The sequence below is a fragment of the Carlito syrichta genome, unplaced genomic scaffold, assembly GCF_000164805.1.
Source record: "Carlito syrichta isolate Samal-C Ts95f unplaced genomic scaffold, Tarsius_syrichta-2.0.1 Scaffold288281, whole genome shotgun sequence".
In the NCBI taxonomy this organism is placed as follows: domain Eukaryota; kingdom Metazoa; phylum Chordata; class Mammalia; order Primates; family Tarsiidae; genus Carlito; species Carlito syrichta.
Genome location: NW_007232377.1, coordinates 21,038 through 34,217, shown reverse-complemented (window position 1 = coordinate 34,217; position 13,180 = coordinate 21,038). Strand labels below are relative to the sequence as shown.

Here is a 13,180-nt window from a genome sequence, read left to right as displayed (position 1 = left end):
AGGAGTTGGAGTCTCACTCTGTCGCCCAGACTGGAGTGCAGTGGCTGCTCCCGGCCACCGCAGCTTCTACCTGCTGGGCTCCGGCGATCCTTCCACCTCAGCCTTCCAAGTAACTGGAACTACAGGCGTGTACTACCACGCCTGGCTAATTTTTCTATTTATCGTAGAGATGAGGTCTTGCCAAGTTGCCCAGGCAGGTCCCAAATTCCTGAATATTTTCAATCCATGGTTGGTTGAATCCCCAGATGAGGAAGCCATAGATATGGAAGGCTATATGTATATGTAAGCTCTGTTTCTTGGTATTAGGATACTGGAGGAAAGATCAAATGACCTGTCAAACTCAGCCAGTTAAGTAAGAGACATCAGTGGGACTCAAATCCAGGTTTTCTGATTCCAGTGCTGTTCCTTTTTTCCCCCTGTAGCACAATTTTCTCCCTGAGAATGTGCGTTGTTTATTTTTTAATTTTTTAATTTTTCCTTGCACAGCTCACAGTCTGTTCTATTATACACTTACTACATTCTGCTTTTTGTTATGACTTCATACTTAATGCCTATCACTCATACTGATTCATTGCACCTGAATGTAGGGGTCATATCTTACTTTAGTGCTATGTACAAATTCAGCAGATATAGATTGAGCCCCTATTATATGTCAGTTACTTATAGAACATAAGTTTAATGGTAAATAAATATTAATTGCATTTTTACTTTTTCAGTGTATCCAAAGCGTGTATATCAGTAAGATCGTAAGCAGTGATCGAGATCTCTTGGCAGTGGTGTTCTATGGTACCGAGAAAGACAAAAATTCAGTGAATTTTAAAAATATTTACGTCTTACAGGAGTTAGATAATCCAGGTCAGTAATACTCTAAGATTTTTTTTTCCAGTACACATGAGAATGTCAGTGCCCTGAACAAAGAGGGCTGTGGAGAAGGAAGCAGGTTACATCTGTCTATAAGTATGCCTTCCTGCATAAGGAGTACTTGCTGGGATGTGGACTTTGGATATATGGGTTAAACAGCCCTGGGGTGAAGAGGAACACTGGTCCTTCTATTTAGTCTTGTGGTAAAGGCACACACTCTTCTGATTTTTTTTGCCCATTTGACTCCCTTCCTGCCTCTGTTCAGGTGCTAAAAGAATTCTAGAGCTTGACCAGTTTAAGGGGCAGCAGGGAAAAAAACATTTCCAAGACCTGATGGGCCATGGATCTGACTACTCACTGAGTGAAGTTCTGTGGGTCTGCGCCAACCTCTTTAGTGATGTCCAGTTTAAGATGAGTCATAAGAGGATCATGCTGTTCACCAATGAAGACAACCCCCATGGCAATGACAGTGCCAGGGCCAGCCGGGCCAGGACCAAAGCTGGTGATCTCCGAGATACAGGTAGGCGTTTTCCCTGTCCTTTTAAATTGGCAATTAATTTTTTTTGTGGGGGGAGGAGAAAAGTTGGATTCGTTGTATGTTGCCCAGGCTGGAATGCAGTGGCTATTCACAAGTGCAGTCAGTGCACTACAACCTTGAACTTCTGGAGTCAAGGGATCCTCCTGCCTTAACCTCTTGTGTAACTATGACTACAGTGTACCTGGCACAGTTTCAATTGCTTTCTTTTTTTTTTTTCTTTTTTTTGAGTTGGAGTCTCACTCTGTCACCCAGACTGGAGTGCAGTGGCTGCTCCCGGCCACCGCAGCCTCGACCTGCTGGGCTCTGGCGATCCTTCCACCTCAGCCTTCCAAGTCGCTGGAACTACAGACGCACTCTACCATGCCTGGCTCATTTTGATTTATTGTAGAGATGAGGTCTCGCCAAGTTGCCCAGGCGGGTCTCGAACCCACGGGCTCAGGCAATCCACTCACTCACCTCAGCCTCCCAAAGGCGTGGGATTACAGGCTGAGCCACCAAGCCCGGCTTAATTGCTTTCTTTTTTTTTTTTGAGTTGGAGTCTCACTCGGTCGCCCAGACTGAAGTGCAGTGGCTGCTCCCGGCCACCGCGGCCTCGCCTGCTGGGCTCCGGCGATCTTTCCGCCTCAGCCTTCCGAGTAGCCGGAATTATAGGCGCGTGCTACCATGCCCGGCTGATTTTTTGATTTATTGTAGAGATGAGGTCTCGCCTGCCCAGGCGGGTCTCGAACCCGTGGGCTCAAGCAATCCACTCACCTCAGCCTCCCAAAGGCATGGGATTACAGGCTGAGCCACCAAGCCCGGCTTAATTGCTTTCTTTTTAAGTTAATGTTAAGCATTTACTTTTCACCATTCAGAGTAAAATGAAAAAATAAAGTGATGCCAAGGGGGGAGACACCTGTGCAACATCAACATTGCAAATAGCTGTGCCATTAGCAGCCGAAAAGACTACCGGAACAAGATTGTCTTGACTTTAATGTTACCATGAAAGGTGGTTAGTTTGAATAAATAGTCTGAAATCGTTATAGAAACTGATTTCTCTAAGCCACTTTCTCTAAGTTCTGAAAATGCTAATAATCAGTCTAGCTTTTTGGGAGTTTTTTTGTTTGTTTGTTTGTTTGTTTGTTTGAGTCAGGGATCTCACTCTGTTGCCCAGGCCGGAGTACAGTGGCGCAATCCTAGCTCACCACAGCCTCAACCTCCTGAACTCAGGCAGTCCTTCCACACCCAGCTTTCCGAGTACTGGGACTACAGGCACACCCCACTACACCTGGTTAATTTTTTTAAATGTTTTTATACAGAGAAGTTCTTGCTATGTTGCCCAGGGTGATCTTGAACTCATGGGCTCAAGCAATTCTCCTGCCTCGGCCCCCAAAGTGCTGGGATTACAGATATAAGCCACTGCACCCAGCAGCTTTTAGTTTTAGTGTCACTCTGTCGCCCAGGCTGGAGTGTAATGGCATACTCACAGCTACCACAGTCTCAACCTGCTGGGCTCAGGCAATCCAAGTAGCCTCAGTCTTCCAAGTAGCTGGAACTATAGGCCAACTACAACTACAGGTGTGCACCACCATGCCTGGCTTATTTTTTTAATTGTAGAGACAAGGTCTCACCAACTTGTCTGGGCTGGTCTTGAACCCCTAGGCTCAGGCAGTCCTCTTACCTCTGCCTCCCAAAATGTTGAGATTATGGGTATGAGCCATCGCACCTGGGTTTTGTTGTTGTTGTTGTTTTGAGTTGGAATCTTACTCTGTCATCCAGGTGCGGAGGGCACTGGCATGCTCCCTGCCACTGCAGCCTTGACCTGCTGGGCTCAGGCGATGCTTCTGCCTCAGTCTTCCAAGTAACTGGAATTACAGGCACGTGACACCATGCTCAGCTAAATTTTTTATTTGTTGTAGAGATGAGGTCTTGCCAAGTTGTCCAGGCTGGTCTCGAACCCCTGGGCTCAGGCAATTCTCACCTCGGCCTCCCAGAGTGCTGGGATTATGGGCGTGAGGCTCCCCAGCTGGGGGGATTTTAAAAGCATATTTGAGGCCATGCACAGTGGTTCAGCCTGTAATTCCAGCATTTTGGGAGGCCGAAGCTAGAGGATTGTCTGAACCCAGGGGTGTGAGACCAGCCTGGGCAACTAAGTAAGACCTCGTCTCTACAATAAATCTTACATACACACAAAAAGCATATTTGAAAATTAGCTGCAGCCGGGCTCGGTGGCTCAGCCTGTAATCCCGCGCCTTTGGGAGGCTGAGGTGAGTGGATTCCCTGAGCCTGCAGGTTCGAGACCCGCCTGGGCAACTTGGTGAGACCTCATCTCTACAATAAATCAAAAAATTAGCCAGGTGTGGTAGCGGACGCCTGTAGTTCCAGCTACTTGAAAGGCTGAGGCAGAAAGATCGCCGGAGCCTAGCAGGTCGAGGCTGCAGTAGCTGGGAGTGGCCACTGCACTCCAGTCTGGGCGACAGAGTGAGACTCTGACTCAAATAAAAAAAAAAGAAAAGAAAAGAAAATTCGCTGCATGTGGTGCCATGTGCCTATAGTCCTGGCTACTTGGCCAGCTGAGGTGGGAGGAGAACCCAGTAGGTTAAGGCTGTGGTGATCCAGGTTATGCCACTGCACTCCAGCCTGGGTGACCAAATGAGACCCTGTCTCAAAAAAAAAATAGTAATAAAAATAATTCTTAAAAAAAAAAAAAAGTGTATTTGAGTTTAACTGGAAAAACTTGCTGAAAATTGTTTCTTCCCCCTCTGTTGTTTATCCTTGCACCAGGTATCTTCCTTGACTTGATGCACCTGAAGAAAGAGGGTGGCTTTGACATATCCTTGTTCTACAGAGATATCATCAGCATAGCAGAGGATGAGGACCTTGGGGTTCATTTTGAGGAATCGAGTAAGCTAGAAGACCTGTTGAGGAAGGTTCGTGCCAAGGAGACCAGGAAGCGTGTACTCTACAGGTATGCAGTGAATCTGGGTCAGCTGCCCACATGTTCATTAACAAATCATAAGCAAAGCATTGCTTTGACCTCCTTGGCTACTTAACTCTGGGCTGTGCCACTGCCTCACTTTGTTGCTCTAAGACACTTTAATTTTAAGATAACACAAACTATTGGCTTTTCTTTCACTGGCAGGAATTGGTATGGTGTTTCTCCAAAATAACACAACTCTGCATTTCTTTGGGGTAAACAGCTGTAGTCTAAGAGTATCCTTAGCTGTACTCACTCATAGTCATGCATCACTTAACAATGGGGATACGTTCTGAGAAATGCATTGTTACGTGGCTTCATTATGTGAACATCTTAGAGTGCACTTAAACACACCTAGGTGGTATATCACACTATACCCTACCTAGGCTATATGGGATAGCTTATTGCTCCTAAGCTATAAACCTATACAGCATGTTACTGTACTGAATACTATAGGTAGTCATAACACAATGGTATTTGTGTTTTTAAACATGGCTAAACATCGAAAAGGTACAGTGAAAATAAGATACAAACACTTGAGTGATAACGTTGTGTTATATACAGCATTATGACGGCTATGGTATGACCTGGTAATAGGAATTTTTCTTTTTCTTTTTTCTTTTTTGAGTTGAAGCCTCACTCTGTCACCCAGCCTGGAGTGCAGTGGCACGCTGCTCACGGCCACCGCAGCCTCAATCTGCTGGGCTCAGGTGATCCTTCCACCTCAGCCTTCCAAGTAGCTAAAACTACAGGCACGCACCACCACTCCTGGCTAATTTTTAATTTATTGTAGAGATGAGGTCTTGCCAAGTTGCCCAGGCTGGTCTTGAACCTGTGGGCTCAGGCAGTCCTCTCACTTTAGCCTCCCAAAGTGCTGGGATTATAGGCGTGAGCCACCACGCCCAGCCATGAACTTTTCAGTTCCCTTATAATCTTATGGGACCACTGTTGTGTATGCAGTCCATTGTTGACTAAAATGTTGTTATGTGGCACATGCTTGTATAGTGTTTGCTTGCTTGTCCTGTGTAAATTGGAGTTAACAATAGTACTTGATTCATTAGGTTATTGTGGGGAGTACATGAAAAGTATATATAAACCCTTAACTGTACCCCACAACATCATAATAAAAAATATTGATTATTGAAAAAAAGTATATATAAACCAGAGGGTTGTATGGAGCAAAAATTCACCTATGTTAGTTATTACCATTGTTAAAATGGTGCTGTTCTAATTTCTTATATACTCCAGTAGGAACCAGATTGCTAGATTTTCTTAGAGAACCTTGTTAGTAGAATCCTAAGGCTTTCTCAGTGTTTCCTCCTAAAGACCATCAAACTTCATTTTAGATTAGTTTCCTCAGTAAAGGGATCATGACCCTTGGTAAATTTTGAGCAGTTTTCAAGTTTACTGAGAGTTTTCTTTTTTTAAGAGACAGGGTCTTGCTCTGTCACCCAGGCTTGAGTACAGTGACATGATCATATCTCACTGCAGCCTGTAACTCCTGGGCTCAAGGGATCCTTCTCTAGCCTCTAGAATGCTAGGACTACAGGCATGCACCATCTTGCCCAGTTAATTTTAAAATTTTTTGTAGAGAGAGGGTCTTGGCTGTGTTGCCCAGACTGGTTTTAAGCTCCTGGCCGTAAATGGTCCTCCTGCCTCAGCCTCCCAAAGTACTGGAATTACAAGCATGAGCCACCACTCCTGGCCAGAGTTTACTGACAATTCTAGTAGAAAACCCATGAAATTATTATCAGGAAATCATGTACCACTCATTGCCTTTATTAGTTGTCTATCCTTGGACAAGTTATATAACATCCCTGGGCCTCAGTGCTTTCATCTGTAAAATGTCAATAATCAGATTATTGGATAGCAAACAACAAAAACTGATCTTGGCTAATTTTAGCATATTCAAACTAAATAGGAACCGGGGTAGTTCCAGGAATCGAAATAACAGGAACTAATGACAGTGGCTTTGGGGGTGCCATTATCAGGAAATATCCTCCCCAAACATATCCTTTCTTAGTCACTGCTCAAGACCCAGACTCCCAGGAGAGGAGTTCCTCATGGTCTTTTCCTGGGTCAGATATACCCACCACTTGGCCAAGGGAGGGCATAGCAACTTGATTAACATCTTCCATGACTGTAATGGGGGAAAGGAGTTCCCAAAGAAAAATTGGAGTCTTAAAAGAAGGAAGAAGGAGTACTAGAAAAGCAGAAACAAAACAGATAATCGATACAGTGTTATAGAGTTAGTATGACTTTTAAGTGAGAGAATACCTGTAAAGTGATTAGTATAGTGCTGGGCTCAATAAAAACTGTCAATTTTATTACATAGGTTGAGCTCCCTAATCTGAAAATCTGAAATTAGAAATGCTCCAAAATTCAAAACTTTTGAGGGGCCAGCATGATACTCAATGAAAATGCTCGCTGGAACACTTTACATTTCAGAGTTTCAGATTAGAGCTTCTCAAATGGTAAGTACAATATAGTGCAAATATTCCAAAATCTTGAAAAAAAATCTGAAACCCGAAACACTTCTGGTTCTAAGTATTTCACAGAAGAATACACAACCTATAGTACATTCTTTATCATTATTATAATTTGTTAATGTATTCTGAAACTATTTTTTGTGGCTTAGAACCTGTGATGGTATTATAGCAAATTTCATTGTATTATTAAAATGCAGGATATTTAAATTCTAAGAGCTTGCTTAGGATTACTATAGAGAATAATAAAATTAAAGCTTGAGTGCTGGGAAAGAATTTTAGATAGGAAAGTACAGTTGATGCTGTTTCATTTTTCCCTCCTGCAGGTTAAAGCTTAAGCTCAACAGTGATATAGCGCTCACTGTGGGCATTTATAATATGGTCCAAAAGGCTCACAAGCCTCCTCCAGTGAGGCTGTATCGGGAAACAAATGAACTAGTGAAAACTAGGACCCGTACATTTAATGTAAATACAGGCAGTTTGCTTCTGCCTAGTGATACCAAGAGGACTCAGGTAGGTAGATTTCCTTCTTACTGAATTTTCTTTCACTGAAGAGTTAACAGGGAGGGGGGACATTGATCAGGCTAACCAGTTAAATAACTTTCATGTGTGCTTCTTTCTTGCCACGTTGTTAAAACATTCATTGCTCTTTGGAACTATGGCATCTGAATCAGTGGTATCTTGAGAGCAAGATGATTAAATAGGGCTAGTGTTTGAAAGAGATGTCAATGAAAACTTCAGCTTCTGACCACTCAGCATATGCTGCTCTAATTCTTTGCTTAGGTCCAGTCGCAGAAGATGCTTTATAGTTGTTTTTTTTTTTTTGAGTTGGAGTCTCACTCTGTCACCCAGGCTGGAGTGCAATGGCACGCTCACGGCCACTGCAACCTCAACCTGCTGAGCTCAGGTGATATTTCTACCTCAGCCTTCCAAGTAGATGGAACTACAGGCATGCACCACCACACCTGGCTAATTTTTTTATTGTAGAAATGAGGTCTTGCCAAGTTGCCCATGTTAGTCTCAAACCTGTGAGCTCAGGCAGTCCTCTCACCTGGGCCTCCCAAAGTGCTGGGATTATAGGTGTGAGCCACGGTGCCTGGCTGCTTTATAGTTTAATTAGAGAGATGAAGAGCTAGGGAAAGTGTTAGGTGTGAAGCGGACTCTGTTTTTAGAGAGAGAATTTATTTTTGCTAGAATATCAAAATTTTTTCTGTACTTTGGAGTGACATAGCTCTGCCTTTCTGAAACTGAAAAATAAATCGAGAATGCAGAACATTATTTTTTTAGTCCTTTTACCTTTGTTCAATCTAAAGAAGGATTTGACTTGGAAAATTAAAACTGAATGAGTCATTCCTCCTTTCTAGTTATGCAAAATGTGGGAGAGGATTCGAGATTTTACGTAAGTTAAGGACATAAAAGGATGGCTACATTTTTTTTTGGTTTGGTTTTGAGTCAGAGTCTTACTCTGTCGCTCAGGCTGGAGGACAGTGGTACGCTCATGGCTACCGCAGCCTCGACCTGCTGGGCTCAGGTGATTCCTCTGCCTCAGCCTTCCAAGTAGTTGGAGCTACAGGCGTGCATAACCACACCCAGTTTATTTTTTGATTTATTGTAGAGACGATGTCTCGCCAAGTTGCTCAGGCTGGTCTCGAACCCCTGAGCTCAGGCAATCCTCTCGTCTCGGCAAAATATTATTTTAATTCAACCTATGAGATGTCTTTTTGGAGTAGAAATTTCAAGCCAGAATATTTTGCCCTATTTTTTGAAGAAGATAAGAAATTTCTATCTTATTACACCCAGCTAATTTTTAAATTTATTTATTGTAGAGACAAGGTCTAGTTAAGGTCTCGTTCTCTCACTCTGGCTGGAGTATAGTAGTGTGATCATAGCTTATTTCAGCTTTAAACTCTTGGGCTCAAGCGATCCTCCTGCCTCAGCCTCCTGAGGTACTGGGATTACAGGTCTGAGCCTCTGTACCCAGCACTGAATTACTTTCTTGATCCATTGTGTCTGGAAAAAAACCACAAGGGTTCTTTTTTTTGTTCTTAAAACCCACATTTGATTCTTTATTAAGTTCTGTCATAAACCACATATCCAGGTCCTAAATGCAAGCAATAATCTTTGGAAGTAATGCTTATATAAGTGTGTTTGTGTTTTCCTCCCACACTAACTGAGACCTGGCATAATACCTGACTTCTGTCTTCTCATTCAGTAAATAGGTATAGTTTAAGCACCCTTTTTGTCTCAGGCATGGTGCTGGGAGCTCAGTACATGTTAAATAAGGGAAGGAGTAAATACCAGAAGAGTGTGGCCTTTGGCACCAGAAAAATCTGGGTATGAAGTCCAATTCGGGCCAGGCATGGTGCCTCACATCTGTAATCCCAGCACTTTGGGAGGCTGAGATGGGAGAACTGCTTGAGCCCAGGAGTTAGAGACCCACTTGGGCAACATACAGGGGGTCCCAAAACACCCAGAATTTATTTATAAAAAATTGTGTATTTATCTTACATGTTTAAACTTCAGTCACCTTCAAAGTACTCTCTGTTGGATACAATACACCCATCAAGATGGTTTTACCACTGCTCAACACAGTTTTTTTTTCTTTTTCTTTTTTTTTTTTGAGTTGGAGTCTCACTCTGTCACCCAGACTGGAGTGCAGTGGCATGCTCCCGGCCACCGCAGCCTCGACCGGCTGGGCTCCAGTGATCCTTCTGCCTCAGCCTTGTAAGGAGCTGGAACTACAGGCGCGCACTACCATGCACGGCTAATTTTTTTTTGATTTATTGTAGAGATGAGGTCTCACCAAGTTGCCCAGGCAGGTCTCCAACCAGCAGGCTCAGGCAGTCCACTCACCTCAGCCTCCCAAAGCGTGGGATTACAGGCTGAGCCACCGAGCCCAGCTTCAGCAGTTTTGAACTTGTTAGTTTTGATGCCTTTTGGTGCTTCTGCTGTTTTTGTTTCATCTCTTCTTCCACATGGGCAAAACATTTCCTTTTGAGGACTTTTTTCATTGAGGGAAGCAAAGTTGCTCAGGGCGAGATTGGGTGAATAGAGAGTGTGCAGCACGGGAGTCATGCTGTTTTGGTCAAAAACTGATGAACACTCAGTATGGTGTGACAAGTGCACTCGTACATCTCCTGTCATGAATAGACAAATGTGTTGACAGAATCTCCAAAAAAAATTCACTGAAGCTGAATGCAGCCTCTCACAACAACACTAGCTGGTACACTGATGCTGGTAGGTTCTTAGAACCTAACTAGTTAGAACTTAACTAGTTGGGGGAAGCCTGTAATAAGGGGCCTGCCTCCAGAGGTAATTCTGGGGTTTTTTGGGGTCCCTCTCATACTGAGACCCTGCTTTTACTTAACTATAAAAATAATAAAATACAAAATAAATAAAGCCCAATTCAGTTGTACAACATGGAGCAAATTACCCAAACATTGAACCTCAGTTCGCTTCTTTGTAAAGCAGTTTTTAGCATCTGTTTCTTGGGATTATTACAGAAGGCAAGTATAAAGTACCTGGAAGTAACTCAGTAAAGGTGAATTCCCTATTATAGGAGGTGAGCCATAATCCTGCTCCTTAGAAGACAGCTGATTTTAACTTGCCTAGTGTCATGGGACAGCTGTTCTGCATCTCTATGTGGCCCTTGTTGTTTCCCTCCTTTAGACCTATGGGAGTCGTCAGATTGTGCTAGAGAAAGAGGAAACAGAAGAGCTAAAACGATTTGATGAACCAGGTATGATTCTCATCGGTTTCAAGCCTGTGGTGATGCTGAAGAAGCACCAGCACCTGAAACCCTCGCTGTTTGTATACCCTGAGGAGTCCCTGGTGAATGGTGAGTAACATAGACCAAGGATAAATGACTCTAACACAGAACACAGTTTATAAAGCAGTGTTTTTCAAACTGGTACTGCCTGAACACTGTAGGAGATGTTTATGGGGTATTTCAAAAGTACTTTGTGCTCAAATTTTGGAAATGTGGGTCTAAACAAAGTTAAAGAGATTTCTTAGGACCTTTAGTGTACTGATGTGCATTGTGAACATAAAGGAGGGGATTGTGGAATTCAGCATTTTAATAAGTAGTTTCCTATGCAATTGTTCGAGGCATCAGAGAGCGAAAACCAAACAAACCCACAGCTTTTTCTCTAGTGTTGGCAATGAAAGATGATGTAAAACTCTGCCTTTGTGTATGTTTGTGCTGTTCAGCCCTATCTTCCTCTGTGTTAAAAGTTTGTGAACCCCTCAGATTTGACTTGATTGTTTTTATTAGCACCTAGGGCTCACATCATTAACCTAATATCAGTAAGAGTGGATTAGCCGGGTGTGGTGGCTCACACCTATAATCCTAGCACTTTGGGAGGCTGAGTTGGGAGGATTGCTTGAGCCCAGGAGTTTGAGACTACCCTGGGCAACATAACAAGACTTTGTCTCTACAAAAAAATTTTTAAAATTATCCAGGTGAAGCCGGGCTCGGTGGCTCAGCCTGTAATCCCGCGCCTTTGGGAGGCTGAGGTGAGTGGATTGCCTGAGCCCGCGGGTTCAAGACCCGCCTGGGCAGCAAGACCTCATCTCTACAATAAATAAAAAAATCAGCTGGGCATAGTAGCGCACGCCTGTAATTCCGGCTACTCGGAAGGCTGAGGCGGAAGGATCGCTGGAGCCCAGCAGGTCGAGGCTGCGGTGGCCGGAAGCGGCCACTGCTCTCCAGTCTGGGCGACAGAGTGAGACTCCAACTCAAAAAAAAAAAATTTTCCAGGTGTAGTAGCGAATGCCTGTAGTCCCAGCTACTCGGGAGAATGAGATGGGAGGCTACCTGAGCCTAGGAGGTTGAGGCTGCAGTGAGCTGTGATCGCACCATTGCACTCCAACCTGGGTCACAGAGTAAGACCCCGACTCAAAAAAAAAAGTGAACTAGCATTACAATTCGCACTCCTAAGTGGAGTGTTTGAGGCTCCCGATCCTCTCATTCCTTTCCTTTCTGCGCCTCTGCTGACCCCACTTTCCCCTCAGTTCTGGATCTCTCATCCCTTGCCTATTGAGGTATCATAAGCCCTTTAAAGAAATAGAAGAGCCGGGCTCTGTGGCTCAGCCTGTAATCCCATGCCTTGGGAGGCTGAAGTGAGTGGATTGCCTGAGCCCGCGGGTTCGAGACCTGCCTGGGCAACTTGGCGAGACCTCATCTCTACAATAAATCAAAAAATTAGCTGGCCATGGTAGTGTAGTTCCAGCTACTTGGAAGGCTGAGGCAGAAGGATCGCTGGAGACCAGCAGGTCGAGGCTGCGGTGGTCGGGAGTGGCCACTGCACTCCAGTCTAGGTGACAGAGTGAGACTCCAACTCAAAAAAAAAAAAAGAAATAGAAGAGGTGCTTGCTTCTTCAGCACATATACTAAAATTGGAACTATATAGCAATTAGCATGGCCCCTGCACAAGAATGACACGCAAATTCATGAAGCATTCCATATTTTTGAAACTACGAGGAGGAGGCGCAGTGTCCTTTCCTGAGTGTGAAGCCGTCTCTTGGTGTTGCTTCACTGCAACTGCCGTTTGCCATTGATGATTGCTCTTGCTTCAGGGGAAGCAAGAGGGAGAGGATGCAGTCTGAGTAGAAGAAAAAAAGAGGAAGGAAAAAAAATGGAAGAGGCAGTAGTAGGAATCTGCTGGGGGAGGGGGGGGCACACCTATCAACAAGGTACTTGTGTTATAGCTGAACTGTGAGAAGGGAGAATCGCCAGCACACGGGGTTCTAATTTTGAGTCTTTTAATAGTGCACGGTCAAGAGTAGGCTCATGCCAAGAAAGCTCTTGACACTGAGTGGAATCAGCAAGAAGCTTATAAAGCCAAAATCTGCAAGTGAGTTACATAGTAGGGGGTGAGGGTACAAGGAACTAAAAACAAAAGGAACAATTTCTTGGATTTCAGTTAACAAGGCATACAATTACACAGAACTTGTGATTAGGGAGTTTTCAAACGGTCATCAAGAACAGTCAGCGTGAGCATCTCAGGGAAACAAGGTTTGTGGTCATGGGAACATTACAACAATCACACATACACATGGGGGGCAGGGATCATTTTTAGTTCAGGCAGACAACTAAGATGGAGAATTTTAACAAAATGGAGTTACTTATATCAAGCAAGCTATTGCAACTATTTTACATATTTCATTAGCTATTTCACCTACATAATGAATATTTGTATACCTAGACCTAAATTGTATCCCACATCTTTAAAATAAATTTTTTAAAAATTCAGTTAATTGACCGGGCTCAGTGGCTCAACCTGTAATCCCAGCACTTTGGGAGGCCGAGGTGAGTGGATTGCCTGAGCCCGCGGGTTC

General features: G+C 43.9%; 1 protein-coding gene across 3 annotated transcripts in view; it reads left to right on the top strand.

The window, feature by feature from the left end:
- The window catches only part of XRCC6 (X-ray repair cross complementing 6), a 40,658-nt gene that overhangs the window by 12,376 nt on the left and 15,102 nt on the right, over window positions 1-13,180 (top strand). For 2 of the 3 annotated variants that reach the window (XM_021710199.1, XM_008053557.2), the window contains 5 exons: window positions 717-855; window positions 1,127-1,381; window positions 4,163-4,346; window positions 7,168-7,354; window positions 10,511-10,679. In XM_021710199.1, the coding sequence (XP_021565874.1) occupies window positions 717-855; window positions 1,127-1,381; window positions 4,163-4,346; window positions 7,168-7,354; window positions 10,511-10,679 (934 nt within the window). The remainder of the gene's footprint in view (window positions 1-716; window positions 856-1,126; window positions 1,382-4,162; window positions 4,347-7,167; window positions 7,355-10,510; window positions 10,680-13,180) is intronic. The other variant, XM_021710198.1, reaches the window with a different exon arrangement.